Raw genomic sequence first — 27,585 nt, forward strand, 5'->3', positions numbered from 1 at the left:
CATCAAACAAGCATAAGGACAATATAGAAACAAGCTGGAATCCTATTACACAGACTTCGACACCCGCTGCATGTGGCAGGGGCTATAGTCCATTACGGATTACAAAGGAAGGCCCAGCCATGATCTTCCCAATGATGTCTCTCTACTAGAAGAACTCAATGCATTTAATGCACGCTTCAACAAAAACAACACCGAGCCGTGCATGAGTGCACCCGCCGATTCAGAGCCCTGGGTGATCTCGCTAATCAGGTAAACACTCAGTATTCCAGGGCACGTTCTCAGTGCTTGCGCAGAACAGCCATTTACAACCTCTCCTTATCTCAGTCTCTAATCCCCACGTCTCAAGCTGCCCCCATCATTCCTGTTCCCAAGAACTCTAAGACTACCTGCCACAATGACTACCGCCCTGTAGGACTCACATCTGTAATCATGAACTGTTTTGAAAGGCTGGTTATGGCACACATCAACTCCATCATTCCAGACACCCTAGACCAACTCCAATTTGCATCCTACCCCAACAGATCGACGCATACTCAATTGCACTCCACACTGCTCTCACCCACCAAGAGAAGAGGAATACCTATGTGAGAATGCTGTTCATTGACACCTCCCTCTGCAACTAGATCCTGAAAAGGTGGTGAGGGTAGGCAACATAACCTCCGCCACACTGACCATCAACATGGCGGCCCCAAAAGGGTGTGTGCTTAGTCCCTTCTTGATCTCCCTGTTCACCCACGACTGCCTGGCCACACACAACTCCGACACCATCAAGTTTGCTGACGACACGGCGGTGGTAGGCCTGATCACCGGTCACTATGAGACCGCTTACAGGAAGGAGGTCAGTGATCTGACAGTGTGGTGCCAGGACAACAACCTCTCCCTCAACATCAGTTAGACCAAGGAGCTGATCGTGGACAACATTAAAGAGGGGGGGGTGACAGGAATGTGTGTGAATTGAATTTCCGGCCTATGTCTTTTCGATCAGAAGATCAGAAATTGGGACTTATATGATAGGTGAGATGTTGTGACTAATATAGCATTGTTTGGCATGTCATGTTTTAGCGCCACTCACCCCCTAACGTGAGAGTTAAGTTAAGTGTTATTTAATATTAGTTTATATGCGGAGCATCTATAGACGACGAGTTAGTTCAAGCTTTATGTCTAGACACCCTAAGGTTTGTGTGTTAGCCAAGGAGTGCTTCGTTTGGGGAAGTCACTCAGTAAAGGGACGGGAGGGGGGATGGGGTCTGTGTTTTATGTTCACGTTTATTAATACAGGTGGCATGACAAGCTCCCGCACGGCGGGACGTTTTTCTTCTGGGTTTTGTATGACAGCAGCAATTTGCTTTAAAATAAGAAATGCCACATAGTGACCGAGCACAGAGTAGACCAGGTGGAATAAAGATAGTCAGCTGGAACTGTAATGGATTAGGGCATGTCGTGAAACGAGCTAAGGTTTTTTCTCATCTTAAATCACTGGGTGCTGACATAGTGCTTCTTCAAGAAACTCATATTAAACGCTCCGCGCAGGCCAAGCTACGAGTCGGCTGGATCGGTCAGATATACCAGTCTAACTTTGATGCAAAAGCGAGAGGGGTAGCAATCCTGATAAGGAAAAACATTCCTTTTGTTTACTCAACCTCGATTTCAGATCCTAATGGTCGGTATATTATTGTGGCTGGTACACTGAATTCAAAACCAATAACCTTGGTCAATTTATATGGACCCAACTTCGATGATCCATTATTTTTTCAAAGGGTATTTAAGGCCATACCAAATATCTCGGATACAAGTGTTATTGTTGGAGGTGACTTTAACTGTACGTTAGATCCTCTTTTAGATAAACAGCTATCAAGGTCACTTCAACAATCAAATGCCAGTGTCTGTCTAAATACATTGATGACAAACCTTAACATTGTCGATATTTGGAGACTGACGCACCCAACAGACAGGGATTATTCTTTCTTTTCATCAGTTCATAAATCATATTCCAGAATTGACTATTTTTTGTTGGACTCCAAACTAATTTCAGCAGCTGAGTCGGTTACCTATCACCCCATTCTAATTACGGACCACTCTCCTCTGTCCATGGTGCTGAAACTCGACAATATGTCGACAGGTCGGCGACCGTGGCGCTTAGACGCATACCTGTTGAAAGATGAGGCTTTTTGTCAGTATTTGAAGGAGCAGATTGCATTTTTCCTCAGTACTAACGACACGGGGGATGTTGACGACTCCACCCTTTGGGAATCTCTAAAGGCTGTGATTAGAGGTTACATTATTTCTTATACATCAGAGAGGAAGAAACGTGCCAATACTAGGCTGAGAGAAATTGAAAGAGAGTTAGGGGAACAGGAGAACGTTTTTAGGACAAATTCCTCGTATACAGTCCTTGAGAAGATCACAAAGTTAAAGTATGAATACAATACCATCCTTTCGAAACGGGTGGGCTCTTTACTTGCTAGAACGCAACAAAGTTATTTTGAACTGGGGGACAAACCACATAAATTATTAGCAAGACAGCTAAGGCATGTACAAGCATCTAGAGCTATTCACAAAATAAAAGACAAGAAGGGTAAAATAGTAACAGATCCGCAGGACATTAATAAATGCTTTGCACAGTTTTACTCAGAGCTATACCAATCAAAATGCGATGCTACTGATCCACAAACTATGGAACGCTTTCTCGCTGAATGTGAACTTCCTAAACTAGACAGGGGGGCAGCTGCCGCACTCGATGCAGGGATAACCTTAGATGAAATTAACACAGCGATAGCACAATTTCCAAACAGCAAGGCCCCTGGGCCCGATGGATATGTAATAGAATTCTATAAGAAGTACTGCGCTAGTCTATCTCCACTTATGCTGCGAATGTTTCAACAATCCAAAGAAAATACCAAACTCCCGCAAACACTGTATGAGGCTACAATAGCCCTGATCTTGAAAAAAGATAGAGATTCCATGGAGATGTCGTCGTATCGCCCCGTGTCGTTACTCCCCATAGAAAACAAGGTGTTGACAAAGATATTGGCAAACCGATTGAAAAAATATATTTCCGACATCATACACCCTGACCAGACAGGTTTTATCCCGGGCCGACATATATACTACAATTTGAGACGCCTTTTCAACGTAATGTATCATGATCATAAAGTTGAGGCAGTGGTAATAGCTCTTGATGCAGAGAAGGCGTTTGATCAGATTGAGTGGAAGTATATGATGTCGGTTCTGGAGCATTTCGGATTTGGAAAGGAATTTATTAATTGGATAAGAATTATTTATGCACACCCAATGGCGTCCGTGGTAACCAATCAGGAAATGTCGCAGTCATTCCACCTGTTCAAGGGCTGCAGACAGGGGTGCCCTAATTCGCCTGCTCTCTTCGCTATAGCCATGGAACCCCTTGCTACTCGCATTCGGGCATGTGCCGATATAGCTTCTGTTAAAATAAAAGACACACAGCACAAAATTTCCCTATATGCAGACGATGTTCTTTTGTTTTTGTCCAAGCCTAAAACTTCTATTCCACCATTACTTAACTTGATAAACACATTCGGCTCCTTCTCTGGCTACAAGATAAACTGGCAAAAAAGTGAGTTGATGCCAATATCACGGCCTGTGGATATGCAATTTCTGCAATCTACCCCGTTTAGAACAGTGAGGGACAAGTTCACAAGCCTTGGCATTGTAGTGACAAGAGACCTTGACCAGCTATTGAAAGTGAATTGGGACATGAAAATATATCAGCTTAAACAAAATATAGATTTCTGGAAAACTCTGCCTATTTCCTTGGTTGGTCGTATAAACGCTATTAAAATGGTTGTCCTACCCAGGTTTCTTTACCTCTTCCAATGTCTACCCAATTTCATACCACAAAGCTATTTTAAGAAACTGGATTCAGTAGTAACTCCATTTTTATGGGATAACAAGGCAGCCAGAATTTCAAAGAAGCATTTATGCAAGTACAAGATAGAGGGGGGCTTTGGCCTTCCTCACTTCAAACTGTATTATTGGGCTGCTAATCTGAACATTGTGTCTTTCTGGAGGGAAAGTTTACCTGCGATGAGACAGAAGGATATGCCTTCATGGCTTTTGATCGAGCAGGCCTCCTGTCAACGTTCCTCACTCCCTGCACTTGTTAATAGCCCATCATATGTGAAAAAAGCCACTTATGACTCCAATCCAGTCATTTGTCATACGCTTAGGATCTGGAAACAGATTAGGGATTTTCTTAACATACCCACTGTTTACATAGACAGCCCGATTAGCCTGAATCATGCTTTCCACCCTGCATTGGATGATGTGGTGTTTTCACAGTGGAGGGAGAAGGGGCTCACAACAATTGGTAATTTATACATAGATGGTCAGTTAGCTTCATTTCAACAATTACAGGCAAAGTTCAACATGCCAACAACACATTTTTTCAGATACCTCCAAATCAGGAATTTCTTAAGGACACATATCCCACAGTATGGCATGAAGCCAAATAGTCCTACATTAGATAGCTTGATCCTTGTCAAACCCCATTCAAAAGGGTCGGTCTCTAGACTGTATGATGTGCTACAGGCCCACATAGAGGTATCCACAGACACCATTAAAAGGGCTTGGGAACAAGAACTTGGTTCAGAAATCTCAAATGAGGACTGGATAGAAGCTCTCAGGAATATAAACCACAGTTCAGTGAATGCCAGACACAACCTTGTACAGTTTAAGGTGATACACAGGTTACACTACTCAAAAGTAAAACTGCATAAAATATTCCCGGACACCTCACCACTGTGTGAGAGGTGCAAGCAGGAGGAGGGGACGTTGACCCACTTATTCTGGACATGCCCTAAATTACATGCTTACTGGGCTCTCATTTTTGATTACTTATCTAAGGCCTTTGATAGAGTTCTAGCCCCAGACCCATTGATCGCTCTGTTTGGTACAGTTGATGGGAATAACCAGGAGGGGAAAGCTGTCTCTCTTTGTACTCTATTAGCCAAAAGGCTCATATTGCAATTGTGGAAATTGGAGACTGTACCTACCTTTGAAATGTGGTTACGGGATTTAGGGAATGTAATCCATATGGAAAAGATTCGATACAACACCTCCAATAGAAGTCCATTGTTTTACAAAATATGGCAGCCGATACTGGATAAATGGTCTAGTCCCGCTTCATAACTGGGCTGACGATCTGCTGCTACTCTGTGCTGTACTCCACTCAATATTTATTTTTGGCTGAACTACACTGCTTGTAATGACTATATGCCGTCTTCTTATACATGTACCACCTAATAGGATTTTGTTTTATTTTGTGTATGTGTGAGTTAACTTTTGTTTTGTCCTCTAAACTGGCCATCCCATTCAACAGTACAATGAATGTCATTGTTTGTATTGCTGTCTTTTTTACTTTATTTTTATTGGAAAATAATAAACATATTATAAAATAAAAAAAAGAGGGGGGGGTGAGCACTCCCCCATCCACATCGACGGGGAGTGAGTGGAGTGGGTCGAGAGCTTCAAGTTCCTCGGTGTCCAAATCACTAAGGACTTAAAATAGCCCACACACACAGTCGTGAAGAAGGCGTGACAGCGCGTCTTCCTCCTCACGAGGTTGAAAAGATTTGGCATGGGCCCTCAAATCCTCAAAAAGTTATACAGCTGCACCATTAAGAGCGTCATGACTGGCTGCATCACTGCTTGGTATGGCAACTGCACCACCCTCGATTTCATGGTGCCTCAGAGGGTGGGGTGGACAGCCCAGTACATCCCTGGGCCAAGCTCTCTACCATCCATGACTTCTATATCAGGCGGCGTGAAAGGAAGGCCCGGAAAAAGACTCCAGCCACCCAAGCCATAAACTGTTCTCACGGCAAGTGGTACCAGTACGTGACACCAACGGGCTCCTGAACAGCTTCTGTAACCAGCCGGCTAAATAGCTCATCTAAAGTCCTCCCTTTAACAAATTTCACCAGTATTTATCATGACTTTGTGGCTGTGGAATCTAGTGGAAACCGCTTATCATCCGCACACAGGCTTAAAAATCACTGTACCAGTTTACGCACCGCCTTCGCCCCAATTCTGATCCATCCAAATAATCAATGACGAAATCGGAAAACCAGGATCTACTGCCGCTCGTAATCACATTATTCTACGTGAGCCTTGACAGATTCTCGTCGTTTCATCTGTCCACGAAAATCTGTTGGCGAGATATTACTAAATAGCTAACCAAATCACTACACGGTCTATCTGTACTGACCCTTTTTATGGATTTCTTTATTTTTGCACTTACTTCATGCACACTCACAGGACTCTACACACTCACATTGATACTCCAACACACACACACACACACACACACACACACACACACACACACACACACACACACACACACACACACACACACACACACACACACACACACACACACACACACTAATTTGTTAGATTACTTGTTAGATATTACTGCACTGTCGGAACTAGAAGAACAAGCATTTCGCTACACTCGCAGGAACATATGCTAACCAAGTGTGTGTGACAAATAACATTTGAAATTTGATTTGACACACACACACTTAATTTTCTCACACACACAGAACACACACACACATTCATGCTGACTCTACACACATGCACACACACTCACACAAACAATCATCATATACGCTGCTGCTACTCTGTTGATCAGACACAAGCAAAGAATGTACATGTTTGACAGGAATGAACATGCAGAACCCCCTCAGGAGAAAATATATGAAGCATGAACTATGTAAAGTGACCTCTGCCTGTCCTCTCCCCTCCAAAAAGATGACAGACCGCACAATCTAGTGGGCCATGATTATGTCCTAGCTAAATTCCCAAATCTGGCCCTCCAACCGTGATGACCATCTAATCATCCCAAGCTTTCTAAGCAACTTTTTCACCCCCTCACCTCTCCCCTGCAGCTATTCCCAGGTTGTTGCTATAAATAAGAGTGAGTTCTCTTCTCAGTCAATTCACCTGGTAGAATAAGGGTTAAATAAAGCAATGGTGTACACCCAGTTCTAAGTTTGGATTGCAGCTTGTGCCTACTGTGCAATCACCCATAAAGGGTGGCAGGTAGGCTAGCAGTTAGAGAGGGGAGCCAGCAACCGGGTTGCAAGATTGAATCCCGGGTCCGACGGGAAAAATCAGTCGGGAAGTGAGCTGGCAACCGGAGGGATACTGGTATCAAATCTTAGACGTCATTGCCTGCTGTTGTGCCCTTGAGCAAGGCACTTAACCCCCCACAACAAAAGCTCCCCGGACATCCAGTGTGGCAGCACCCCACACCTCTCCAAAAAATCTGTATGTGTGTGTGGGTCGGGTAAAAAGAGGAAGTCATTTCGGTTTGGACCTTGTGTGAAATTGACCATTAAAGTTCTTAATCTTAATCTTAATCTTAAAAACAATATAAACTCTAACTGAAAGCAGATGAACAAGATTTTTCAAAGTAAAGGAATACTTTTATTATTATTCCCCCTACTAGAATGTACTTTCCACTGACATTCAGCTAGTGGCATAAAGTGTTCAGTTTTAGGTTGATTTTAGTTTGTTTCTTTATATAAATAGAGCATGCAATAGCTTGTTTGTGTGTAAACTAAGGTATACCGCTTCCTTTTAGCCTCAACCTTTTATAATTCATAACTTATTATCTGGTTGTTTGTGGCTGTCACACGGAGCAGAGTACAGCAGTGCAACATAGAGTCCGCTGTCACCCAGATTCACCTGTAACTCAACCCCTGTCCATTGGCATTACGTAACTGGTTCTTCCAGACATACAATGTAGAAACAAACAGACCCCCGTTGCCTGAACAAATATGTAATGAAGAAGACATTCTATAGCAATATTCTCTAGAACACAATCAAGTGATATTATGGCTTTTATAAGCAATGCTAAATCAGAAATGTGCAGTCAGTCTGTCAGTCCGTATTGACATGTTCACACATAGAAGGAGCCAGGGCAAAGAAATCCGTTTAGATGAAAGCAATCAATCCGAATGCATGAATTACTATATTGGATGAAGGCAGAAGACACATTTCAGTTGAATGCATTCAGTTGTGCAACTGACTAGGTATCCCCTTTTCCCTTTCCCTTACATGTGGTCTGCCTCTTGATTTATGGCTGTGCACCACTGTGAGTAGAGCACTCTACTTTTCAAGAGTTGTATGAGTTTCTCATGTCTCCCACAGTCATATCTGACAACACTAACCCTATAAACTCCACTGTGTGGTTTCACTTGTTTCAGAGATATTAATGCTTTATAATAGACTGACTATATGAATCTGTGAGTATGGATGTCATAGCAGATACATGTTGTGCTCTCATTTCATATGACTTGAATTCAATTTGACATCTTTCCACCGAAACATGGTGTCCAGCACTAGAGTTGACTACACAAACACTCTCCATACAGTATATAACTCTGGATCTAATGCTTGAAAAACTGAGAGTTTGATTAATAGAGATAGAATGATGTAAATTTGCTGACAACTTGCATTCAAATTTCTACTATCAGCATTTCAAAAAATATTGGCAAGTATTAAACTCAGTACGAGTGAAATGTCATAAATATATTCAAGATCATACTGACACATATACTTTCTCAAGACCATAGAATTGGCCTCATGTGCAAAAGATGACAACCTATATGATAGTCAGATGTACAGGAGCATGCCAGATCAGATACATCAAGTTAAAAGACACAGAAAACAGAATGATGGTTTCAGCAAGTCAGAGCATCTTTATTGTATTCACAATGGGGTCTGTTGTTGGTGTCCCATCCAGATGTAGTAGAATATGTTGTTCTGGAGGTTGTTCTGGAGGTGTTAACCATTACATTTACATTTACGTAAATGGAAATAGAAACATTAACCATAGAAATAGAATTACCAGAAAAAAAATTCATTCAAGTCAATGTTCCATGATGGATGTCTGATACACTGATAACGAGGATAGGGATTTTTTATCTGACAAATACTTTTTATAAGTTGTAACGTTCTATTTTAGGTTGTATGAATTAATCATTGGAGAACCGCAATATTTCACGTTCTGGCCTCACATTTCCTATAACCATTCTAGTAATTATATTTCTTTGTGGTTAACCCATTGCTTGCTGCAGTGCTCGCTGTGTGTGTGGGACCTTAAGAGGTGTGTTTGGTTTCACTTGAGGAGACAACCTTGCCATCCACCATTTCCTCTGTGACGATCACCACCCTGCGTGTGGTGGAGGTGGATGAGCTGGGGCCGGAGCTGGAGGAGCTGAGGCCGGAGCTGAGGCCGGAGCTGACGCCGGAGCTAGAAGAGCTGATATGGGAGCTGGAGGAGCTGTGTCCAGATTTCAAGGAGCTGTGAACAAGGCTGTTAAGAAGGGAAACCAATGGTTAGCATAGTTAGCATCTATGATCTATGATCATAATATCTATTAAAGGTCACATAGCTGTAGATTCATGTCAAAAGTAACCATGGCTCAAACGAAGGTCAACTTCAAATGAACATTGTTTTTAAAATCAAATGTTGAGGGAGACATCCAATCGCTTCCTGCCTTACCCGCTAGCCTCCCCGTCCAGCAGCCTCCTGTACTCAGCGATCTCCATCTCCAGGCGTGTCTTGATGTCCAGCAGCATCTTGTACTCCTGGCCCTGGCGTTCCATGTCGCTGCGGAGAGACATTAGCTGCTCTTCCAGACTGGTCACTTGGTTCTGGAGGCGTCCCAGCTGCATGGAGTAACGACCCTCCGTCTCCGCCAGCGTGTTCTCCAGGGAGCCTTTCTATTGGCCGGGAGAGACAGAGATTATGCGTCAAAAACTGTGGGAGTAGGTTTGGAATTTGGAATGTTTACTGTCATACTGAAAAGTTAGCTCTAGTGATTGAATGTGAAGGCAGGTAGATGTTAGCTATAGTAATGTAGAGGTGCCTGGCTACAACAACTTGAGGGATAGTGTTAGAGTCCAGGTGAAAGTGAGATACTTGAGGGATGGTAGAGAATAATGAAAGAGTCAAATGTTGATTATTGATAAAAGTTGCAGAAAGTTGTGTAAGTAATGTGCCCTAAACTGTGGTTCTTGGTCAGATGTTTGTAATTACAGCTCACCATGCTGAGCTGTGACTGCAGTTCAATTTCCAGGCCCTGCAGTGTGCGACGGATCTCCGAGATCTCTGACTTGGAGGTCTGGAGAACCTCTGTGCTGGACGCCACCTCCTTGTTCAACGTCTCTGTCTGTAAAACACAATATGTGGTCAATCGTCACAGAAACAAACCAACATTTCAGCTCATGATAGAATGTCACAATGTTACCAACTAGAAGTAAAGGAACATCTACACCATGAACATAGTTTAGGGGTTCTAGAGGTTCTACCTTGGTCTGGAACCAGGACTCCAGGTCACGCTGGTTCTTGGCACTAACGGCCTCATACTGCTCACGAATCTCAGCCATTACTCTGGTCAGGTCCTCCTGTGGTGCTGCGTCCACTTCCACGTTGATTTGTCCAGTCATCTGCGTCCTCATGGCAAGCAGCTCCTGTGGAGAAAAACATAGGGGTAAGTTTAAAGGATTAAGAAGTGACTAACCTCTGCCTGATGGTAACAACTTGACCTTCCCTCTGTCTTCATTATACATTTGAACACCATTGCTTGATACAGATGTGCTTGAAAGCCAGTAATGGTGTTCTAGTGAAGACCCATAGCAGGTTGACATGGTCAATAGATGTAATACATTAAGGGACTGTATGGATATGTTCCATCAGCCCACACCCACCTCCTCATGGTTCTTCTTGAGATAGATGAGCTCCTCCTTCAGCCCCTCGATCTGCATCTCCAGGTCAGATCTGGCCATGGTCATCTCGTCCAGCATCCTCTTCAGCCCGGCGATGTCAGCCTCCACTGACTGACGCATGGCCAGCTCGTTCTCATACCTGAGAGATGGAGAGAGCTTAGGTCAAAGAACTGCCTGAATGTGTTCCTCTGTGAGAATAGCAGGGGGGTTATAGATTCTAGTATTCCATTAAGTTTAAATATCAGAAAGTAACACCAGGCTTCTGATATGTCTGTTGGGAGGGTGTGGTTATGGTAGAGGTGAAGGGTAATGTCATTTGGTTTCTATTTTTGTAGATTCAACACAAAATGTAATAAAAACAGTATGAGGGTTTTTACAGATTTGGGGTTATTCCATGTGGTTAATGTAATGCACCAGCAGTGTACTGTATCTGTGGATGGTGTTGGGTGTACTTACTTGTTTCTGAAGTCGTCTGCAGCGAGCTTTGAGTTGTCGATGCTGAGATAGATACTTCCGTTCAAGCAGGTGGCAGCCTGGATCTGAGAGGTGGAGGATTTCAAAACATTTCAGGATGGGGCATGCGTGGAATTCCACACTAATACAGTACACACAAACTGTTAAATCACACTGTGATCACTCAGTTCTGAGTTTCAGCTGCACTGTAAATTATAGCTAATAGAAGCATTACAGGGAACCTGTTATCTTTGTGAACATTGTAAAGCATGACACAAAGAAACTAATTGCACCTTTTGCAATCGCCTAGGGGCTCTTAAGAGAGAGGAAGGACTGGCTTCAATTATCTGCTTTATTTTCAATGCTTCAGCTGCAAATATGCATACTGTCTTGTCATTTATCTTCAGTGCAATATCTTGGTTTAATCAATTATAACAAATGTATATAATTTTGCATTTTCCAATAGTCATATATCACTCTCAGTAACTGACATGTGTTCACCGTACCTATACTCTCTAATAAAGCATAACATTGTCACAATGCAGACATGCTCATGTTTTGACATGCTGTGATGTCGTTATTGAGTGCTCTTGCCATCTAGGAAACACGTCACGTACCTTATCCTGCAGGTCGGCGATAATAGCGTAGAAGCCAGAGTAGTCGCGAGCGCTGGGGGACGTCTTGCTCTCCATGAACTGACGGATCTTCAGCTCCAGCTCGGCGTTGGCCGCCTCTAGCATGCGCACCTTCTCCAAGTAGGTGGACAGGCGGTCGTTCAGGTTCTGCATTGTGGCCTTCTCATTGACCGACACATTAATGTCGGCTCCACCGCCACCACCACCACCCCCTCCCATGCCGAAACCAAAGCCGCTACCGCCGCCGCCACCCCCTCCCAGGCCGAAACCATAACCGCCACCACCACCTCCGCCGCCGGAACCGAACGAGGAGCTAGAGATGCGCACCCCAGAGCCTCCTGCACCTCCATACACACTGCCGGCCCTCATGGCAGTGACGCGGCCTCCTCCACCGCCACCACCACCCATCGAGGAGAAGCGGGAGGAGCCCATACCCATACCCATTCCACCTCCACCTCCAGACCTCATGGACATGGTGCCACCTCCGCCTCCACCGCCGCTGCTGCTGTAGGACATGCTAGATCTGGAGAAGGACATGGCTGCTGAGAGGGAGTCTGCCTGCCTGGGATGAGTAGAGAGAATGTGGTGCACGGCCCAGCCACTGTTCCCTTTTTATGCTGCTCAGGGCAGAAGGAGGGACGGTGGGAGGAGGACATGGGTGGGAGAGGCAGAAGGGAGGAATAGAGAAGGGAGGAGTACAGGGAGGATTTACCACATGTAGGGCAGGTGATGCTCCCCCACACTTTGACATGCTAGGATGCAGAAGGAGATGGAAGAGGATAGATATGTACTGTATGTGTGGATATGCAAATATTGAAAATATACTATTGTTGTGCAACTCCACTCTCCCCATCTCACTCTATATATGGTGTCTGCCTGCAGAAACATATAAAAGTGCACCTATAAATAGATGGAATTCCTCTCCCGTAATAGTGTCTGGTTGAAAGCATAAACAAACCTGCTTCTATTAGCCCCAGGTAGGTCAGTCAATCAGTCAACACACACAGTTTAACTTCGACATGCTGTGACAGGTGAACTTTGACATGTTTTCTGAGCATATTGTTTTAAACACTGAATGGCTATTTACCTCCTCTACCTGATATGTACCAAGACAGGGACTGGGGAATTTGTCAGGATCAAAATAAATATGAAAGGAGCAAAGCCCAGGTTAAACTTTTTATTTCACAACGGGAGAATTACACATATTTTAATGCCAAAGACATGCCAGAATGGCTTTCTAAGAGGTGTTGAGTTTTCCTGAGTGGTCCAGCCTCAGTTCAAAAACAATGGATAAATGTTGCCCTAATACTTGTCTAAAGTTAGTAAAAACTAAAATATACCTCCTCACCTTACTTTGCCTTTTAATTATTCATAAATAATTTCCTGGTTGTATGTGGCTGTTTACAACCCAGTCACAGCGAGCTGAGCCGAGCACAACAGCACATAGAGCCACTGACAGTCACTAGATTCACCCAGAACTCAACCCCTGTCCATTGAAATTCTGTAACTGGTTCTTCCGGACACACAATATCCCCAACGTAGGAACAAACAGACCTCCTTCGCATGAACAAATACAGTTGAAGTCGGAAGTTTACATACACTTAGGTTGGAGTCATTAAAACTTGTTTTTCAACCACTCCACAAATGTATTGTTAAGAAACTATAGTTTTGACAAGTCAGTTAGGACATCTACTTTGTGCATGACACACGTATTTTTCCAACAAGTGTTTACGACAGATTATTTCACTGTATCACAATTCCAGTGGGTCAAAGTTTACATACACTAAATTGACTGTGCCTTTAAACAGCTTGGAAAAGTAGAGAAAATGATGTCATGGCTTTAGAAGCTTCTGACAGGCTAATTGACATCATTTGAGTCAATTGGAGGCATACCTGTGGATGTATTTGAAGGCCTACCTTCAAACTCAGGGCCTGTTTGCTTGACATCATGGGAAAATCAAAATAAATCAGCCAAGACCTCAGAAAATAGACCTCCACAAGTCTGGTTCATCCTTGGGAGCAATTTCCAAATGCCTGAAGGTACCATGTTCAGCTGGACAAACAATAGTACGCAAGTATAAACACCATGGGACCACACAGCCGGCATACCGCTCAGGAAGGAGACGCGTTCTGTCTCCTAGAGATGAACATACTTTGGTGCAAAAAGTGCAAATCAATCCCAGAACAACATCAAAGGTCTTTGTGAAGATGCTGGAGGAAACAGGTACAAAGTATCTATATCCACAGTAAAACGAGTCCTATATCGACATAACCTGAAAGGCCGCTCAGCAAGGAAGAAGCCACCGCTCCAAAACCACACAAAAAAAGTCAGACTACGGTTTGCAACTGCACATGGGGACAAAGATCATACTTTTTCGAGAAATGTCCTCTGGTCTGATGAAACAAAAATGTAACTGTTTGGCCATAATGACCATCTTTATGTTTGGAGGAAAAAGGGAGAGGCTTGCAAGCCAAAGAACCCCATCCCAACCGTGAAGCACGGGGGTGGCAGCATCATGTTGTGGGGGTGCTTTGCTGCAGGAGGGACTGGTGCACTTCAAAAAATAGATGGCATCATGAGGCAGGAAAATGATGTGGATATATTGAAGCAACATCTCAAGACATCAGTCAGGAAGTTAAAACTTGGTCGCAAATGGGTCTTCCAAATGGACAATGACCCCAAGCATACTTCCAAAGTTGTGGCAAGGACAACAAAGTCAAGGTATTGGAGTGGCCATCACAAAGCCCTGACCTCAATACAATTGAAAATGTGTGGGCAGAACTGAAAAAGCATGTGCGAGCAAGGAGGCCTACAAACCTGACTCAGTTACACGAGTTCTGTCAGGAGGAATGGGCCAAAATTCACCCAACTTATTGTGGAAGGCTACCCGAAATGTTTGACCCAAGTTAAACAATTTAAAGGCAATGCTCCCAAATACTAAGTGAGCGTATGTAAACTTCTGACCCACTGGGAATGTGATGAAAGAAATAAAGGCTGAAATAAATCATTCCCCCTACTATTATTCTGACATATCACATTCTTAAAAAAAAGTGGTGATCCTAACTGACCTAAAACAGGAAATTCTTACTAGGATTAAATGTCAGGAATTGTGAAAAACTGAGTTTGAATGTATTTGGCTAAGGTGTCTGCAAACTTCCGACTTCAACTGTATGTCTAAAAGAAGACATCCTGAAGCAGTAATTTCTAGACCACAATCTAGTTGAAGTGGATTCAAATCCAAAGTGTATCATCTGTGTCTTATTACATTTGTGAAATTATGGTATTTTCTGAGCAATGCTAAATCAGAAGGGTGTAGTCAGTCAGTTTACATTGGCATGTTCACACAAACAAGGTGCCTGTAACAGCAGTCTAGCTCTTCCTCCTCCGACGAGGAGAGGCGAGAAGGATCGGAGGACCAATGTGCAGCGTGGTAAGTTTCCATGATTTAATATGCACAAAAACAATACACAATACAAAATAACAAAAGAACTAACCGTAACAGCCCCGTGTGGCACAAACACTGACACAGGAAACAACCACCCACAAATCCCCAACACAAAACAAGCCACCTATACAGTGGGGAGAACAAGTATTTGATAACCTGCAAAATCGTCAGTGTTTCCTACTTACAAAGCACGTAGAGGTCTGTAATTTTTATCATAGGTACACTTCAACTGTGAGAGACGGAATCTAAAACAAAAATCCATAAAATCACATTGTATGATTTTTAAGTAATTAATTTACATTTTATTGCATGACATAAGTATTTGATACATCAGAAAAGCAGAACTTAATATTTGGTACAGAAACCTTTGTTTGCAATTACAGAGATCATACGTTTCCTGTAGTTCTTGACCAGGTTTGCACACACTGCAGCAGGGATTTTGGCCCACTCCTCCATACAGACCTTCTCCAGATCCTTCAGGTTTCGGGGCAGTCCTGTGTAGTGGGCCGCTGCTAATGCTGCTGCCCGTGCCAACGCTGCTTGGTCCGAGTTTGGTGGGTGGTTCTGTAACGGCAGTCTAGCTCTTCCTCGGACGAGGAGAGGCGAGAAGGATCGGAGGACCAATGTGCAGCGTGGTAAGTTTCCATGATTTAATATGCACGAAAACAATACAAAATAACAAACGAACTAACCGTAACAGCCCCGTTTCCTGACACAGGAAACAACCACCCACAAATCCCCAACACAAAACAAGCCACCTATATATGATTCTCAATCAGGGACAACGATTGACAGCTGCCTCTGATTGAGAACCATATTAGGCCGAACACAGAAACAGGCAAACTAGACACACAACATAGAATGCCCACCCAGCTCACGTCCTGACCAACACTAAACAAGCAAAACACATAAGAACTATGGTCAGGACGTGACAGTGCCAGGCGAATGCATTCCATTTTTGATTAAATACATTGATCTGAATGAATAAATCACTATATCATCTATCATACACTACTAAAAAGTATGTGGCTATTTCAGCCAAACCCATTGCTGACAAGTGAATAAAATCGAGCACACAGCTATGCAATCTCCATAAACAAACATTGGAAGTAGAATGGCCTTAATGAAGAGCTCAGTGACTTTCAACGTGGCACCGTCATAGGATGCTACCTTTCCAACAGGTTAGTTTGTCAAATGTCTGCCCTGCTAGTGCTGCCCCAGTCAACTGTAAGTGCTGTTATTGTGAAGTCGAAACCTCTAGGAGCAACAACGGCTCAGCCGCGAAGTGGTAGGCCACACAAGGTCACAGAACGGGACCGCCGAGTGCTGAAGCACGTAAAAAATAGTCTGTCCTCTGTTGCAACACTCACTACCGAGTTCCAAACTACCTCTGGAAGCAAGGTCAGCACAAAACAGTTAGGCGGGAGCATTATGAAATAGGTTTTCACGGCCGAGCAGCAGCGCAAAAGCCTAAGGCCACCATGCGCAATGCCAGCATCTGATAGAGTGGTGTAAAGCTCATCGCCATTGGACTACGGAGCAGTGGAAAAGTGTTCTCTGGAGTGATGAATCACGCTTCACCAACAGGCAGTCCGAAGGACGAATCTGGGTTTGGAAGATGCCAGGAAAACGCTACCGGCATGTTGGTGGTCTGGGGCTGGTTTTCATGGTTTGGGATAGGCCCCTTAGTTCCAGGGAAGGGATATCTTAACGCCACAGCATACAATGACATTCTATTGAACATCTTTGGGACGAATTGGAACGCCAGCTGTGGGCCTAATCACCCAATATCAGTGCCCAACCTCACTAATGCTCTTGTGGCTGAATGGAACCAAGTACCTGCAGCAATGTTCCAACATCTAATGGAAAGCCTTTCAAGAATAGTGTAGGCTATTATAGCAGCATAGGGGGACCAGCTCCATATTTATACCCATAATTTTGAAATTATGTGTTCGACGAGCAGGTGTCCACATACTTTTGGCCATGTACTGTTTATGTGGTCTGCATCTTGATTTATGGCTGTGCACCACTTTGAGTAGAGCACTCAACTTTTCAAGAGTTTCCCAATTCTCCTAAGTCTCCCACAGTCATATCTGTCAACGCGAACTGTACCATCATCTAACTCCAATGACTACTGATGTTGTGTAACTGTGGAGGATCCTCAGAGGAATAGGAGGACCACCCTACTCAGTGATTTTCAGAAAAATACAAAAAAATTATAAATTATAAAGTTATGCTTTAAAAAAACTATGCTACATATACTCACATCACCAAATACCTGATTACCTTAAACACACTTTCGCAATGAAGGTCTACAGAAGTCTCAACAGGACCCTCTATGGTAGCACCCTGGTGTAGCCGGAGGACAGCTGTTTTCCATCCTCCTCTGGCTACATTGACTTCAATATAAAAAATAGGAGGCTTGTGCACCAGACTTACTTCCATAAACCTACATGGTAGTTCTGATGGAGACCACCCAGAACCTCGATGTGAATATGGATGAGATCAAGTAATAATTTGTCAACAGAACCATCAATAACGATTGTGGTTGAATGAGAATGGACTGTGTGGTTTCATTTGTTATAGAGATATTCATTCTTTATCATAAATGAATCTTTGAGAATGGATGTAATAGATGATACATTCTGTCATCTAATTTCAAATTAATTGTTTTCAAATCTAAATCTTTCCAACAAAACATGGTGTCCAGCACTAGAGTTGACTCCACAAACACTCTCTACACCGTATATAACTCTGAATCTAAGAACTTGTAATTTGTCTTTAAAAAATAGAATTATATAATGTTGCTGACAACTTTCAACATTTCTAAGATCATCATCAGATCAATGTACAAGTGAATGTCATAAAAATATTCAAGATCATACTGAAACATATGCTTTCTCAAGACCATACAATTGGCCTCATGTGCAAAAGATGACAACCTATATGATAGTCAGATGTATAGGAGCATGCCAGATCAGATACATCAAGTTGAAAGACACAGAAAACAGAATGATGGTGTCAGCAAGTCAGAGCATCTTTATTGTATTCACAATGGGGTCTGTTGTTGGTGTCCCATCCAGATGTAGTAGAATATGTTGTTCTGGAGGTGTTAACCATAGAAATAGAATTACCAGAAAATAAATCAATGTACTATGATGGGTGTCTGAGGGGCTTTAGCCATTCTAGAAAGTATAGACGGACGTTATGCACATCTTAAACTAGAGTAAACCAGAACTGGCCTAAAGAAATTACACAGATAACGAAAATAGGGATTTTTCATCTGACGAAGACTTTGTATAAATTGAAATGTTGTATTTTAGGTTGCATGAACAAAGCACTGTGGAGCAGTAATATTCCAATATTCCACTCTCATTTCCTATACCCATTCTAGTAATTATATTTCTATGGGGTTAACCCGTTGCTTGCAGCAGTGCTCGCTGTGTGTGTGGGACCTTAACAAACCAGCTTGGTTTCACTTGAGGAGACAACATTTCCATCCACTATTTCCGCTTCGATGATCACCACATTGCCTTTGGTGGAGGAGCTGGGGCCGGAGCCGGAGGAGCTGAGGCCGGAGTTGAGGCCGGAGCTAGAAGAGCTGATGTGGGAGCTGGAGGAGCTGTGGCCAGATTTCGAGGAGATGAGGCCGAGGCTGTGAGGAAGGGAAACCCATGGTTAGCATAGTTGGCATCTATGATCATAATAAGTATCTATTAAAGGTCACATAGCAGTAAATTCACGTCAAAAGTAACAATGGCTCATATTAAGGTGAAGTTAAATTAAAATTGTTTCAAAAGTCAAATGTTGAAGGAGACATTCATTCATTTTCACTTGTTTCAAGGACCCTTGTCACCCGTCTTCCCATCCTGCCTTACCCGCAAGCCTCTCCGTCCAGCAGCCTCCTGTACTCAGCGATCTCCATCTCCAGGCGTGTCTTGATGTCCAGCAGCATCTTGTACTCCTGGCCCTGGCGTTCCATGTCGCTGCGGAGAGACACTAGCTGCTCCTCCAGACTGGTCACTTGGTTCTGGAGGCGTCCCAGCTGCATGGAGTAACGACCCTCCGTCTCCGCCAGCGTGTTCTCCAGGGAGCCTTTCTATTGGAGAGACAGAGATGATGCGTCAAAAACTGTGGGAGTAGGTTTGGAATTTGGAATGTTTACTGTCATACTCAAAACGTTAGCTTGAGTAATTGAATATGAAGGCAGGTAGAGGTTAGCTATAGTAACGGACAAAACAAAGATGCTTGTTCTAGGTCCCAAGAAACAAAGAGATCTTCTGTTAAATCTGACAATTAATCTTGATGGTTGTACAGTCGTCTCAAATAAAACTGTGAAGGACATCGGCGTTACTCTGGACCCTTATCTCTCTTTTGACGAACATATCAAGGCTGTTTCAAGAACAGCTTTTTTCCATCGACGTAACATTAAAAAATCAGAAACTTTCTGTCCAAAAATGATGCAGAAAAATGTATCCATGCTTTTGTCACTTCTAGGTTAGACTACTGCAATGCTCTACTTTCCGGCTACCTGGATAAAGCACTAAATAAACTTCAGTTAGTGCTAAACACGGCTGCTAGAATCTTGACTAGAACCAAAACATTTGATCATATTAGTCCAGTGCTAGCCTCTCTACACTGGTTTTACTGCTAACCTACAAAGCATTACATGGGCTTGCTCCTACCTATCTTTCCGATTTGGTCCTGCCGTACATACCTACACGTACGCTATTGTCACAAGACGCAGGCCTTCTTATTGTCCCTAGAATTTCTAAGCAAACAGCTGGAGGCAGGGCTTTCTCCTATAGAGCTAAATTTTTATGGAATGGTCTGCCTATCCATGTGAGAGACGTAGACTCGGTCTCAACCTTTAAGTCTTTATTGAAGACTCATCTCTTCAGTAGGTCCTATGATTGAGTGTAGTCTGGCCCAGGAGTGTGAAGGTGAACGGAAGGCACTGGAGCAACGAAACGCCCTTGCTGTCTCTGCCTTGCTGGTTCCCCTCTCTCCACTGGGATTCTCCACCTCTAACCCTATTACGGGGGCTGAGTACTTGGCTTACTGGTGCTCTTCCATACCGTCCCTAGGAGGGGTGCATCACTTGAGTGGGTTGAGTCACTGACGTGAGCTTCCTGTCTGGGTTGGCACCCCCCCTTGGGTTGTGCCGTGGCGGAGATCTTTGTGGGCTATACTCGGTCTTGTCTCAGGATGGTAAGTTGGTGGTTGAAGATATCACTCTAGTGGTGTGGGGGGCTGTGCTTTGGCAAAGTGGGTGGGGATATATCCTGCCTGTTTGGCCCTCGACCCCCCTGTCTCAGCCTCCAGTATTTATGCTGCAGTAGTTTATGTGTAGGAGGGCTAGGGTCAGTCTGTTATATCTGGAGTATTTATCCTGTCTTATCCTGTGTCCTGTGTGAATTTAAGTATGCTCTCTCTAATTCTCTCTCTCTTTCTAACTTTTCTTTCTTTCTTTCACTCTTTCTCTCTCTCTCTCGCTCTCTCTCGGAGGACCTGAGCCCTAGGATCATGCCTCAGGACTACCTGGCCTGATGACTCCTTGCTGTCCCCAGTCCACCTGGCCGTGCTGCTGATCCAGTTTCAACTGTTCTGCCTGCGGCTATGGGACCCTGACCTGTTCACCGGATGTGCTACCTGTCCCAGACCTGCTGTTTTCAACTCTCTAGAGACAGCAGGAGCGGTAGAGTTACTCTGAATGTGATCGGCTACGAAAAGCATACTGACATTTACTCCTGAGGTGCTGACCTGTTGCACCCTCGATAACCACCGTGATTATTATTATTATTTGACCCTGTTGGTCATCTATGAACATTTGAACATCTTGGCCATGTTCTGTTGTAATCTCCACCCGGCACAGCCAGAAGAGGACTGATCACCGCTCATAGCCTGGTTCCTCTCTAGGTTTCTTCCTAGGTTCTGGCCTTTCTATGGAGTTTTTCCTAGCCACCGTGCTTCTACACCTGCATTGCTTGCTGTTTGGAGTTTTAGGCTGGGTTTCTGTACAGCACTTTGAGATATCAGCTGATGTAAAAAGGGCTTTATAAATAAAAATGATTTGATTTGATTTGATGCCTGGCTATAACAACTTGAGACATAGTGTTAGAGTCCAGGTGAAAGTGAGATACTTGAGGGATGGTAGAGAATGATGAAAGAGTCAAATGTTGATTATTGATAAAAGTTGCAGAAAGTTGTGTAAGTAATGTGCCCTAAACTGTGGTCCTTGGTCAGATGTTTGTAATTACAGCTCACCATGGTGAGCTGTGACTGCAGTTCGGCTTCCAGGCCCTGCAGTGTGCGACGGATATCCGAAATCTCTGACTTGGAGGTCTGGAGAACCTCTGTGCTGGACGCCACCTCCTGGTTCAACGTCAATGTCTGTAAAACACAATATGTGGTCAATCATCACAAGAACAAACCAACATTTCAGCTCATGATAGAATGTGACAACTTTTCCAACTAGAAGTAAAGGAACATCTACACCATGAACATAGTTTAGGGGTTCTAGAGGTTCTACCTTGGTCTGGAACCAGGACTCCAGGTCGCGCTGGTTCTTGGCATTAACAGACTCGTACTGCTCCCGGATCTCAGCCATGACCCTGGTCAGGTCCTCCTGTGGTGCTGCGTCCACCTCCACGTTGATCTGTCCAGTCATCTGCGTCCTCATGGCAAGCAGCTCCTGTGGAGAAAAACATAGGGGTAAGTTTAAAGGATTAAGAAGTGACTAACCTCTGCCTGATGGTAACAACTTGATCTGCCCTCTGTCTTCATTATACATTTGAACGCCATTGCTTGATACAGATGTGCTTGAAAGCCAGCAATGGTGTTCTAATGAAGACCCTTAGCAGGTTGACGTGGTCAATAGATGTAATACATTAAGGGACTGTATGGATATGTTCCATCAGCCCACACCCACCTCCTCATGGTTCTTCTTGAGATAGATTAGCTCCTCCTTCTGCCCCTCGATCTGCATCTCCAGGTCAGATCTACCCATAGTCATCTCGTCCAGCATCCTCTTCAGCCCGGCGATGTCAGCCTCCACTGACTGACGCATGGCCAGCTCGTTCTCATACCTGAGAGATGGAGAGAGCTTAGGTCAAAGAACTGCCTGAATGTGTTCCTCTGTGAGAATAGCAGGGGGGTTATAGAATCTAGTATTCCATTAAGTTTAAATATCAGAAAGTAACACCAGGCTTCTGATATGTCCGTTGGGAGGGTGTGGTTATGGTGGAGCTGAAGGGTAATGTCATTTGGTTTCCTTTTTTGTAGATTCAACACAAAATGTAATAAAAAACAGTATGAGGGTTTTTACAGATTTGGGGTTATTCCATGTGGTTAATGTAATGCACCAGCAGTGTACTGTATCTGTGGATGGTGTTGGGTGTACTTACTTGTTTCTGACGTCGTCTGCAGCGAGCTTTGCGTTGTCGATGCTGAGATAGATGCTTCCGTTCAAGCAGGTGGCAGCCTGGATCTGAGAGGTGGAGGATGGCAAAACATTTCAGGATGGGGTATGCATGGAATTTGACACGAATGCAGTACACACAAACAGTGATACCACACTGTACTCATTGAGTTCTGAGTTTCAGCTGCACTGTAAATGATAGACCATAGAAGCATTACAGGGAACCTGTTGTTGTTATGATCATTGTAAAGCATGACATGACACAAGAAACAATTTGCAACTTTTGCAATCGCATAGGGGCTATTAAGAGAGAGGAAGGATTGGCTTTAATGATCTGCTTTATTTTCAATGCTTCAGCTGATAATATGCATACTGTCTTTGCATCTATCTTTGGTGCAAATTCTTGGTTGAATCAATTATAACAAATGTATATCATTTAGCATTTTCTAAAAGTCATATTAATTTCCCTATGAGTAACTTGTTGGAAAAACAATCTGATGACGTGTACACCATGTACCTGTACTCTCTAACAAAGAATAACATTTTCACAATGCAGACATTATCATGTTTTGACATGCTGTGATGTCATCATTGAGTGCTCTTACCATCTAGGAAACACGTCACGTACCTTGTCCCTCAGGTCGGCGATAGTAGCGTAGAAGCCAGAGTAGTCGCGAGCGCTGGGGGAAGTCTTGCTCTCCACGAACTGACGGATCTTCAGCTCCAGCTCGGTGTTGGCCGCCTCTAGCATGCGCACCTTCTCCAAGTAGGTGGACAGGCGGTCGTTCAGGTTCTGCATTGTGGCCTTCTCATTGACCGACACATTAATGTCGGCTCCACCGCCGCCACCACCACCACCACCACCACCCCCTCCCATGCCGAAACCAAAGCAGCTGCCGCCGCCACCCCCTCCCAGGCCGAAACCATAACCGCCACCACCACCTCCGCCGCCGGAACCGAACGAGGAGCTAGAGATGCGCACCCCAGAGCCTCCTGCACCTCCATACACACTGCCGGCCCTCATGGCAGTGACGCGGCCTCCTCCACCGCCACCACCACCCATCGAGGAGAAGCGGGAGGAGCCCATACCCATTCCACCTCCACCTCCAGACCTCATGGACATGGTGCCACCTCCGCCTCCACCGCCGCTGCTGCTGTAGGACATGCTAGATCTGGAGAAGGACATGGCTGCTGAGAGGGAGTCTGCCTGCCTGGGATGAGGAGAGAGAATGTGGTGCACGGCCCAGCCACTGTTCCCTTTTTATGCTGCACAGGGCAGAAGGAGGGAGGGTGGGAGGGGGACATGGGTGGGAGATGAAGAAGGGAGGAATACAGAGAGGTATCACCTCATGTAGAGCAGGGCAGGGCAGGGCTCTTCCACCCACTTTGACAACCTGCTGGCAAACGCCAGGATGCAGAAGGAGATGGTGTGCCAAAGACACACCAGAATGGCTTTCCAAGAGGTGTTGAGTATTCCAGGGTGGTCCAGTCTCAGTCCAAAAACAATGGATAAATGTTGCCATAAATCAGAAGGGTGCAGTCAGTCAGGTTACATTGGCGTGTTCACACAAACAAGGTGCCAGGCCAGTGCAATTAATTTAGATAAAAGCAATTAAAACTTCTTGCAACTATAGGGGGTGCTGTTCCGCATTAGCATATTTTGGTCTCCAAATTAAACGGCCTATTGCTCAATTCTTGATCGTACAATATGCATATCCTTACTAATATTGGATAGAAAACACTGTCTAGTTTCTAAAACCGTTTGAATTATGTCTGTGGGTGACCCAGAACTCCCTCTACAGCAAAAATCCTGACATGACTTGCGAAGGTCTGAGAATTATCCTCTGATCTGGGTTCAGTTTTAAAGCCTGTGTATATCCTATGGCTGGAATTGAACTGCACCCGCCTTCCCCTGGATGTCAGTAACCAATGAGAAGTGGAATGGTCTGTCTGCGTAGCTGTCCGAGGTTATAAAGCCGGATGGAACGAGAGTACCTTTCTTTGTCTCGTTCGTCATGGCGCCTGGCAAGAAGTCAGGATGAAATTTTGGAACGCTCAGTTATCGACCAGAGATGTATCCGTCTGTAATTTAATTAAATATAGGTGTTAGAAACATCATAACGATGTTATTTGAAACCGATTTATATCAGTTTATGCGAGTATAGTGCTATTTTTCTGAATTTCCTTTGTATCTAGTTTGAGGATTTGGACATGTGTGTGCGACATAGCTAATGGTAGCAGCTAGTTCCAAAGGTGAAGAGGACGTTTTACAACAAAGCAACTATTCTTTTGAAGAAAAGACACATTGCCCAAGATACTGATGGAAGCTCGTCCAAAAGTAGGAACTATTTATGATGTTATTACGTATTTATGTGGAAAAATGTCATAGTGTTTGCGCGCCACTTTTGCAGGCACTGGTCTGGCTGCGACGCACACTATATGTCTAGTAACGTTAATTTAAAAAATCTAACATAGCGATTGCATTAAGAACTAATTTGTCTTTCGATTCCTGTCAACCCTGTATTTTTTAGTCAAGTATATGATTAGCTTTCAATTAAACTAGATCACTCTGAAAGATGACGTCAGACATTTTGAGGCTTGATTTCCTAGTATTTTCATTGTGTAACCACGGTTTTGTATGGCTAAATATGCACATTTTCGAACAAACTGTATATGTATGTTGTAAAATGATGTTACAGGAGTGTCATCGGAAGAATTCTGAGAAGGTTAGTGAAAAAATTAATATATTTTGGCGGTGATTACGTTATAGCGCTCTTTGGCTGGAATCGATGCTCTGGTAACGTTTTCACATGTGGTATGCTAACTTATCGATTTATTGTGTTTTCGCTGTAAAACGCTTAGAAAATCTGAAATATTGTCTGGAATCACAAGATCTGGGTCTTTCCATTGCTATGCTTTGTCTATTCTTATGAAATGTTTTATTAAGAGTAAATTGGTCATACACGTTGCTCTCTATAGTAATTCTAGTCGTCTTGTGATGGTCGGTGCAATTGTAAACTGTGATTTCTACCTGAAATATGCACTTTTTTCTAACAAAACCTATCCTATACCATAAATATGTTATCAGACTGTCATCTGAAGAGGTTTTTTCTTGGTTAGTGGCTATCAATATCTTAGTTTAGCCGAATTGGTGATAGCACCTGAAGTAGTAAGAAACTGATGGAGTTAGAAAAGTGGTGTATTTTGCTAACGTGTTTAGCTAATAGATTTACATATTTTGTCTTCCCTGTAAAACATTTTAAAAATCTGAAATGGTGGCTTTATTCACAAGATCTGTATCTTTCATCTGGTGTCTTGGACTTGTGATTTAATGATATTTAGATGCTACTATCTACTTGTGAAGCTATGCTAGCTATGCTAATCAGTGTGTGGGGGGGTGGGGGGTGATCCCGGACCCGGGGTAGAGGCTCGTTAGAGGTTAATCTGAACGCATTAATCACTACCTGCCATCCAGGACACCTACACCACCCGATGTCACAGGAAGGCCATAAAGATCATCAAGGACAACAACCACCCAAGCCACTGCCTGTTCACCCCGCTATCATCCAGAAGGCGAGGTCAGTACAGGTGCATCAAAGCAGGGACCGAGAGACTGAAAAACAGCTTCTATCTCAAGGCCATCAGACTGTTAAACAGCCACTACTAACATTTAGTGGCCGCTGCCAACATACTGACTCAACTCCAGCCACTTTAATAATGGGAATTGATGGGAATTGATGGAAATGTATGTAAAAATGTATCACTAGCCACTTTAAACAATGCCACTTAATATAATGTATATGTATATACTGTACTCTATATCATCTACTGCATCTTGCCATCTTTATGTAATACATGTATCACTAGCCACTTTAAACTATGCACTTTTATGTTTACATACCCTACATTACTCATCTCATATGTATATACTGTACCCGATACCATCTACTGCATCTTGCCTATGCCGTTCTGTACCATCACTCATTCATATATCTTTATGTACATATTCTTTATCCCTTTACACTTGTGTGTATAAGGTAGTAGTTGTGGAATTGTTAGGTTAGATTACTCGTTGGTTATTACTGCATTGTCGGAACTAGAAGCACAAGCATTTCGCTACACTCGCATTAACATTTGCTAACCATGTGTATGTGACAAATAGAATTTGATTTGACTATATCATCTATCATACAGTACATGGCCAAAAGTATGTGGACACCCCTTCAAATGTGTAGATTTGGCCATTTCAGCCACACCCGTTGCTGACAAGTGTATAAAATCGAGCACACAGCTATGTAATCTCCATACACAAACATTGGCAGTAGAATGGCTTTAATGAAGAGCTCAGTGACTTTCAACGTGGCACCGTCATAGGATGCTATGTGCTGTAAATGTAAATGCTACCTTTCCAACAGGTCAGTTTGTCAAATTTCTGCCCTGCTAGTGCTGCCCCAGTCAACTGTAAGTGCTGTTATTGTGAAGTTGAAACCTCTAGGAGCAACAACGGCTCAGCCGCGAAGTGATAGGCCACACAAGCTCACAGAACGGGACCGCCGGGTGCTGAAGCGTGTAAAAATAGTCTGTCCTCGGTTACAACACTCACTACCGAGTTCCAAAGTGCCTCTGGAAGCAAGGTCAGCACAAAACAGTTAGTCTGGAGCTTAAAGAAATAGGTTTCCACGGCCGAACTGCCGCACAAAAGCATAAGATCACCATGTGCCATGCCAAGCTTCAGCTGGAGTGGTGTAAAGCTCACCTCCATTGGACTCTAGAACAGTGGAAACGTGTTCTCTGGAGTGATGAATCACGCTTCACCATCTGGCAGTCCGACGGACTAATCTGGGTTTGG

General features: G+C 43.7%; 2 protein-coding genes across 2 annotated transcripts; both read right to left on the reverse strand.

Annotated features, from left to right (window-relative positions):
* Positions 1 to 8,724: 8,724 nt before the first annotated feature.
* LOC139567620 (keratin, type I cytoskeletal 13-like) lies at positions 8,725 to 12,452 on the reverse strand. The gene is made up of 7 exons (XM_071388990.1): positions 11,853 to 12,452; positions 11,239 to 11,321; positions 10,765 to 10,921; positions 10,366 to 10,527; positions 10,101 to 10,226; positions 9,557 to 9,777; positions 8,725 to 9,367 (listed from the first exon to the last, which is right to left on the reverse strand). The coding sequence occupies exons 1-7, from the start codon at positions 12,405 to 12,407 to the stop codon at positions 9,151 to 9,153; spliced, it is 1,521 nt and encodes a 506-aa protein (XP_071245091.1). The 5' UTR covers positions 12,408 to 12,452; the 3' UTR covers positions 8,725 to 9,150.
* A 5,877-nt stretch (positions 12,453 to 18,329) lies between these two features.
* Positions 18,330 to 23,997, reverse strand: LOC139567624 (keratin, type I cytoskeletal 13-like). Its single transcript, XM_071388993.1, has 7 exons — positions 23,365 to 23,997; positions 22,723 to 22,805; positions 22,248 to 22,404; positions 21,849 to 22,010; positions 21,584 to 21,709; positions 19,195 to 19,415; positions 18,330 to 18,971 (listed from the first exon to the last, which is right to left on the reverse strand). Exons 1-7 carry the CDS (start codon positions 23,920 to 23,922, stop codon positions 18,773 to 18,775), a joined length of 1,506 nt encoding a protein of 501 aa, XP_071245094.1. The 5' UTR covers positions 23,923 to 23,997; the 3' UTR covers positions 18,330 to 18,772.
* Between the last annotated feature and the right edge of the window lie 3,588 nt (positions 23,998 to 27,585).

The sequence above is a fragment of the Salvelinus alpinus genome, chromosome 2 (assembly GCF_045679555.1).
Source record: "Salvelinus alpinus chromosome 2, SLU_Salpinus.1, whole genome shotgun sequence".
Classification (NCBI taxonomy): Eukaryota; Metazoa; Chordata; class Actinopteri; order Salmoniformes; family Salmonidae; genus Salvelinus; species Salvelinus alpinus.

Coding starts and splice junctions, on each gene's coding strand:
- LOC139567620 (XM_071388990.1), bottom strand. CDS start 12,407: ATGTCCTTCTCCAGATCTAGCATGTCCTACAGCAGCAGCGGCGGTGGA. Junction 11,322..11,852: donor TCGCCGACCTGCAGGATAAG/GTACGTGACGTG, acceptor TCCACCTCTCAG/ATCCAGGCTGCCACCTGCTT. Junction 10,528..10,764: donor TCAAGAAGAACCATGAGGAG/GTGGGTGTGGGC, acceptor TTTTCTCCACAG/GAGCTGCTTGCCATGAGGAC.
- LOC139567624 (XM_071388993.1), bottom strand. CDS start 23,922: ATGTCCTTCTCCAGATCTAGCATGTCCTACAGCAGCAGCGGCGGTGGA. Junction 22,405..22,722: donor GCAGACGACGTCAGAAACAA/GTAAGTACACCC, acceptor TCCATCTCTCAG/GTATGAGAACGAGCTGGCCA. Junction 19,416..21,583: donor TGCAGTCACAGCTCACCATG/GTGAGCTGTAAT, acceptor TCTCTCCAATAG/AAAGGCTCCCTGGAGAACAC.